Below are 7,575 nucleotides of genomic sequence, written 5' to 3'. Positions count from 1 at the left end.
GGAACATCATTGTTCTTCCCCACGTCACGTTCTTCCATGATTATACAAAATTTCACAAAAACTAGGGTTTCTAGCCATGTTCACGATAATCCTAAGTACATGTACCATGCTATCCCATGTTTGTGTTACTAGTTTGGATTATATTCTTAATATTCCATTTTTGGTTATTGGGAATCCGTCTGTAATCCATGAACACTCATGCTTTGCATTTCATGGGTTCTTAAATGCAAGATATGAACTAGTATGCTTATTTTCATGAAAATCTACATGTCTTCCATGTTTTCATACAAGTTATACTATATATCTATATTCATGTTATATTACACTCGTGAATCATGTTTACAACCATGTCTATGTAATTTATGGGCTTCTAAGCCACTTTTATCCATGTTCATGTTTTGGGAGTTGCATAGATTACCAAAAAGGCTCAGACAGCCTGAAACTACGTATGCCGGCATAGGATAAGGATCGCTCCGTCCAGTTAGGACGATTCCTTCATGTTTACCCAATGCAGGTTATTGAATCCATTCATATCATGTTCATGTCTTGTACCCAGGCAAGGTACAAAATGGCTTAGCTGATCGGCCAGAGATCGGACGCCACGTGCTCACGTGGTGGTTACATGTCGGTTATACTAAGGCTCTCCCACTAAAAATATTTTACTGATGTTATATATACTCATGTCAGATGATACTCATGTTTAACTTATGGTTTCAGTTTCAGTTTCAGTTTTAGCTCTTCTATTATTTCATGTGTCATGTTTATTTCATTCGGTTGCTTTATATACCAGTATAGTTCAAATGTACTGACGTACCCTTTTATTGCCAGGGGCCTGCATTTCACGATGCAGATATTGATTTATAGGATGACGGATCGGCTCGTTAGGATATTGCTAGCACTTTTGATGAGCCCCATCTCGTTCGGGATTTTACCTTTATTTATGTTTATGTCGCCATGCGTTAAGGTATGCCGGAGCCTTGTCCGTGCTTGATTTAGCGATCAGACTCATATAAGAGATTTCATAGACTAGTTCAGTTATGTCATGTCAGATATTTGTTAATTTCTTTTTTATTTCTATTTTTATTTCTTTTTTTATTTAATTTTAATTTGTTTTTAATTTTTTTATAGTATTTATATTTCGCTTCCTTTCTTCTCATTCCCAACCTTTACTTCTTGTGGTTCCATGTAATTGCTCGTATTTTTTTAGTTTTTTATTTTATTCATTTAGCATAACTGTGTTAATATTCTAATTTTTGAAACTACATCTCTTAGCATTAGAAAAAATGAGTCATTAACAAACTTGGCATATAATGAGTGACGTTATTAAAGTAGAATTTCGTTGTGAATGAGGTTATAAACTTATATTTTCCCTTTCTTTTGAATTATAGGAGTATTTACTTATGTTACGTTGAAACTTACTTATGTAACGTTGGAATTTGACATAAGAGTATTATGTTAAAAAAAAATTCTTTGAATTTTGAATTTAGGTTATATTTTCGATTTTAAAAATATTTGCTTTAGTACTATTGACTTATTATTTCACATTGCATGTTGTTTATATTTCACTTACAGTTGATAGAATTATTGTCAAACATTTGAATAATGCTATGACATTATATTTATAAATATATTTTTTTTGTCAAACATCCAATCCCATGATGTTCTCACAAAAAAGGTATGCTTTTAAGTTTTATAATCGATTAAAATTAAAATATTATTAATTTGAAATTATATATCAATTATTTTTTACAAAATTAGTTACAAATATATGATTATTAATTAACATATTTTCAAGAAACAATATATTATTAAATAACTAATTTAATATCATTTATATATGCACATATTTTTAAATATTAATTTTAAATTTTTTATAATTAAATTTATTTTTAAATTAAACTAACTGTGGAATTACACATGTACAACCAAACAGCACATGTGTAATTACACTGTAATTACATTATGACAAACAAACAGGTCGTTATATTTATAATACTGTGTAATTACTAGGCTATGTAATTATTAAGGTAGTAATTACACCAATTCCAATTACCAGCTGGCTTTCCAAACAGGCTCTTATTACAAGATCTCAAACCCTGCTCCTTGCCTTTCTGTCTTCACCTTCCATCCAAATTCTTTTAAGTAGCTATCCAGTGTTCTCTTCCGACATTTTTCTCCATGTAATTCTTATAACGGAAAAAGGGCAAAAAATACCTTTAATGTATGGGAATGACTCATAAATACCCTCGATCCACCGATTGGTCTAAAATACTCCTAACCTATATTTTTGGCTCAAGAATACTCCTCAAACTAACACCCTAAACCTTCCAATTTTAAGAGTCATGTGGCTTATTGTGATTGGCTACATAGATTATTTACTCCTAATTAATTTGAAAAGTGAAACCAACCCACTTTTAAACCCATACCCGCTGACCGGACCCGCTTCTTTTAAGGTAAACCCACATTCCATTGGAAGCAATTGGAGAAGGCTACAAACTCCACAGACATCGGATGCGAGAATCTCTGTGGACATCTTTACAGAGATCATACCCAGATGGCCAGATGTGATCCTTTCCAGATGGACAGTTCCAATAAGGATACTGACTTATAATATGATCTAGGCTATCCTTGCAGCAGATTACTTGGTTACTGTATTTGGTTTGTTTTTGGTTAGTTGTTTGTTGGGATTAATTGTAATACTACTTTTGCTTAGTTAGCAATCTGTGACATTTTGCAGCTCTCGTCCTTAATTCTTGAATAGTCGGTATAGTATCAATCCTATGGTGGTGCGGCAAAGGTTGTGACTGATGAGGTGAAAACTTAGAAGTAATTCAAACAGCCAAGTACCCAGTTGATTTCATTCGACATTTAATTACTATCCCAGACGAATTAAAAAGTTGGCCACAAGGAATAGTTGTATGCTGCGATATCTTCGTCCTTTGGTTGATGGCAGGAAAGAGCAGCATAATCCCTTCGTACGTATATGTTTGCGCCACTTCTGATGAATATGTAGGTATTTACTTGGCAATTAAGTGTCTCATGGATCACTTAAATTCATATCTAAAAGAAACGGGTCGGGTCAGTGGGTGTGGGTTTAAAAGTGGATGAGTTTTACTTTTTAAATTAATTAGGAGTAAATAATATATATAGCCGATCACAATAAGCCACATGGCTTTTTAAAATTGGAAGGTATAAAGTGTTAATTTGAGGGGCATTCTTGAACCAAAAATACAAGTTAGAAGTATTTTTAGACCAATGAATGGATAAAGGGTATTTTTAAGTCAAACACATGCACTATGTCAAAATATAACCAAAAAGGCCAAAGTTACCACTTAACAAATAATAGTCTTCACCTGAGCTACTTTTTCATTTCAAGGTGCTTTATTGAGAATATTAATCTGAACAGTGGCTTTTTCCTAGAGAATATATTAGATATTTCACCCACATAACTTGAATACAGTACAGTCATTAACCATTATGCAGCAAAGTGATTTACAGTCACTTAATGACTGCAAGCTATACATTAGCCTTGCTTTTGCTGCTAGCCAAAATGGCATAGACTTTGACGAGCTCTTCCTTCAACATGAAAAGTACGGAGGCTGCAAAGACGCTCTGCACAATCTTTGTTCGCATTCCCTGATAGAAGCTTCCGAATCCTTCATAACGAATCATCTTAATAATAGCATCAAATGTACCCGAATATCTTAATGACACATTTCCACTGATCTCCTGCTTTGCTTGAAGCCTCGACTTCACAACCAACAAAGGATATGTGCAAACAGTTGCTCCAAGTTTAGCTAAGGCTCCAATTACAAAAACCTCCAAAGCAGTTATATTTTTCTTTACAGTACGTTTAGTCCTTAACTGCTTTGACAAGCTCTCATAAATCATGAACTGAATCGAGGGATTAGACACCATGATTAATGATGGGATAACTCCTTTCCAGAATCCTCTAACTCCTGATTCATTATAAACCTCTCGTGCTGCTTGCAATGTTCCGTAGGGAAGAGGTTTTACTGAATCAAGCTCGGCTAGTTTTGCTTCCAAGGCAGAAGCTGACAATACATTTTGAGAAGCTTTCTTTAATAGGGTCTCCCTTTTTGCCTCCATGACATTCTTTTCGGCTTGTGTATGAGTTTGCATACGAGTAACGAGAACCCATATAGGAATTGTCAGCAATACATTTAGTGAACCAGCAAGACCTGCCACAACAAGCCAAGAAAGCATCCCAACAGAACCGTCCCCTCGGCCTCTTTTCTTATTTGCGAATGCTATAGCCTCAGCTCTGTTCTTGAAAACCTGGTAAAAATAATAGTACACACCTTGCGACATGGCAGTTCCAAGAAGTGAAGGCTTTAGGCCGCTATAAAGACCCAACAACCCTTCACTTCTAACCACCTGCAGGATTTGAAACAGAGCACTGCCACGAGAATCGCAACCCTTTCTCGCGACCCTCTCAGTTTGCTGCCGAGTATTGACCGTTTGGAGGGGATAAGTAATTATTTGTGCAATTAAGCCTCCACCAGCTCCGGCCAGCCCATTAGCCAAGGCACTTGACATGTTCTATCTTTATTGTTCAGAGTAAAGATACTAGAACACAAACTTCCTATATAATCTCAACAATAGTTAGTAACAAGTCCTACACAACATTGATATTACATAAGGGGTCTTGGTAGGTTGTATAAGAATAGTACTGAATAGGGGGTGTACTAAAGTAGGAATTGTTAGTGAATAGGATGTATTCGAATAGGAATAGTAATGGTATAGCTAATGCAATGGTCTGCTATCTATAACAACAGTACTGAATAGAGTGTATAATTAATACAGCCATTAATTATAAGTAGGTTGAAAAACACTACCAAACAGGGGATTAATAATAACAAAGCGGATAATGTATTATTTTCTCTAATACATCCTACCAAATGACCCCTTGCTGGTTCAGATTCCAAACTAACAACTTGTTTGGATGGTCCTTACATATCATTTCATATTGTTTTGATTTGGATTGATTGTATCGTTTTCCGTAGTTATAAATGTTACACAACCAATTTGAACTCACAATATATTATAGAGAAAATTAACATACAAGGGTAGAATTATTAAAGGTAGGGTAAAGGATAAAATATGATAAATAAATATTAAACAAAGCAAAATGAGAAAGAAAAATAAGGCAACAATGCAACCACACAAAATCAATCCTTACATAAAATGGGACTTTTCATAATGACATAATAATGAATTTAATACGATACAATAAAATTTAAGTAACAATCACAACAAATACTATATTCAAAATAGCAATACGATATATTAGCGCTGTTTCAATTTGTCTGTCTTACTTTCCTTTTTAATCTATTTTAAAAAATGCCATTTGCTATATTTAGTCGCTCCTTACACTCAACACCGCACATGGCATATTTACGACCACTAGATTCAAAGAACATTTTGGTATCACTACACACATCTTTAGAATAAAAAGATAAGATACTCAAGTCTTCCTAATTTTCTTAAACTCCGTGCCGAGTCAAACACACATTTAATGGAGATCAACTAATTATCCCACATTGTACGAACAATCTTCGCTTTATAGAAGAGACTGCTTTAATTGTGAAAACACTGCTTTAATTGTGAAAACATGATAGATACGCCTTTAATGGAGGAACATGGTAGATAGAATTAGTTGGGTCAATTTTTTATAAAATATATTAGAAGTTTTGAAAAGACCAAAACATAGATCTTGACCCAAAAACAAATTTAAGCCAGAATTTGGGAATTTGAAGATTTATTTTCAAAATCTGTCAAAATTTTATGGCCAAACAAAGATCTTCAAAATATGCTCCCAAAATCTATGGTCAAACTGGAACTAAGCAAATATGTCTGGAGTCAAACAAGGGTTATCAAATTCCGTCGCATACGTCTGAAGCTGTTCCCAAGAGAGATAAATTTGCAAAAAATTCTAAAAAAAAAAAAAAAAAGAGGCAACAGTTAACAACCATCCAGACAGGCTGCAAGAGGGGGGGGGGAGGAAAGTATTTGACTTACTATTGATAAGACAGATCCTGCCACAGTGCTCATACTGGAGATCAACTACTTAATGTATCGTCAAACCTAGACGCCATTTCAATAGTTGGCATGCCTGAACTAAGTATAAAACCAAAAAATATACTCAATCCCCTCTATCATGTCTTACCCAACAATACTTTTGTTCAAGTATAGACTAACAACAACCCATGTATGCAAATATAAAATAAATAATCAAAAGATTGTCAAACCTAGATGTTATCTCAATTGTTGGTATGCCAGGATCAGGTAAAAGAAAAACCAAAAACTATGATCTTATCACTTAATCAGAATATATTTTTGGGTAGAGATGTCTTACCCAATATTGACACGCCAACAATTAAGATAACATGGGGTACAACAATCCTTCAAGACCAAACAGTTGTTTTTTTTCTTTTGGGAGGCGCAAAACTGGCTATCCTGAATGGAAAAGGGAAATGAGGTATTTATAAAGGGATATTAGGTTAAAAGTCTGGATTTTGGAAGTTGGCATAATGTGGGCTTTCTTTTTGTTTTGTAGTTCAAGTTGAATGTGGGCTGATGTTTCAGTTTTAGCTAGTGAGATTTGGGCTGCAATTGATGGATTTTGCTTATATTGGGCTAACGGTGAATTACAGTTGCAGTTCTAATTGGGGGAAGTGCACAAATATCAGCTATTGGAGCTGCCATTAACTTGTGCTTTTTTTTTTTTTTTTTTTTTTTTAGAATTTTTTGCAAATTTATCCGTCTTGGGAACAACTTCAGACGTATGCGACGGAATTTGATAACCCTTGCTTGACTCCGGACATATTTGCTTAGCTCCAGTTTGACCATAGATTTTGGGAGCATATTTTGAAGATTTTTGTTTGGCCATAAAATTTTGATAGATTTTGAAAACAAATAAAATTTTGATAGATTTTGAAAATAAATCTTCAAATTCCCAAATTCTGGCTCAAATCTATTTTTGGGTCAAGATCTATGTTTTGGTCTTTTCAAAACTTCTAAAAACTACCTCAAACTTTTGTATTTTATAAAAAATCTCACTAATTCTATCTACCATGTTCCTCCATTAAAGTCGTATCTATCATGTTTTCACAATTAAAGCAGTCTCTTTTATAAAGTGAAGATTGTTCGTACAATGTGGGAATATTATATTAAAAAATAGCTAGTTACTACCGTTGTCTTTTTTTTTTTCTTGCACGGATGGATCTTTATATTGTAGTAGCCAATAAGTGTGTTATTAGCAATCGTAATTAAAATATCATGTTTTGCATAATTTGGGATTAGCAAGATGTATGCTTTGTATGATTGGGAATTCTTAATAGTTTATAGGATTTATGGGTATAAGTAATGTTTCATGGTTACCAAAACAAAAAGTGAAATATGTTTTGAAAAACTACGGCCAAACACATTTTCAAAACATGAAAAAATTCACCTAATCAAGTTTTTCAAATATTTTTTGGGAATCTATAGCCAAACGCTAGCTTAAAGTGTGGCCGGCAAATATTAGACATTTTTGCTTGAAGTTTGGTATGA

At 33.8% G+C, this 7,575-nt stretch overlaps 1 protein-coding gene and 1 long non-coding RNA gene across 3 annotated transcripts; one reads left to right on the top strand and one right to left on the bottom strand.

The window, feature by feature from the left end:
- Positions 1–3,332: 3,332 nt before the first annotated feature.
- LOC132059812 (peroxisomal nicotinamide adenine dinucleotide carrier-like) lies at positions 3,333–6,535 on the bottom strand. Of its 2 annotated transcripts, none has more exons than XM_059452593.1 (2): positions 6,380–6,535; positions 3,333–4,606 (listed from the first exon to the last, which is right to left on the bottom strand). In XM_059452593.1, the coding sequence occupies exon 2, from the start codon at positions 4,558–4,560 to the stop codon at positions 3,517–3,519; it is 1,044 nt and encodes a 347-aa protein (XP_059308576.1). In that variant the 5' UTR covers positions 4,561–4,606; positions 6,380–6,535; the 3' UTR covers positions 3,333–3,516. The 2 variants fall into 2 exon arrangements, with proteins under 2 accessions (XP_059308576.1, XP_059308575.1); XM_059452592.1 differs by having other exon boundaries at positions 6,043–6,489.
- LOC132059814 (uncharacterized) lies at positions 4,538–5,452 on the top strand. Its single transcript, XR_009415745.1, has 2 exons — positions 4,538–4,676; positions 5,095–5,452. It is a non-coding gene; the product is annotated as an uncharacterized LOC132059814 (long non-coding RNA).
- Positions 6,536–7,575: the final 1,040 nt, after the last annotated feature.

This window comes from Lycium ferocissimum, chromosome 6, assembly GCF_029784015.1.
Source record: "Lycium ferocissimum isolate CSIRO_LF1 chromosome 6, AGI_CSIRO_Lferr_CH_V1, whole genome shotgun sequence".
NCBI lineage: Eukaryota > Viridiplantae > Streptophyta > Magnoliopsida > Solanales > Solanaceae > Lycium > Lycium ferocissimum.
Note: the sequence above shows the minus strand (reverse complement) of the source record. Positions and strands in the feature narration are given on the sequence as shown.

Bases quoted from the DNA above. Each gene is read 5' to 3' on its own strand.
- LOC132059812 (XM_059452593.1), bottom strand. From the start codon at position 4,560: ATGTCAAGTGCCTTGGCTAATGGGCTGGCCGGAGCTGGTGGAGGCTTA.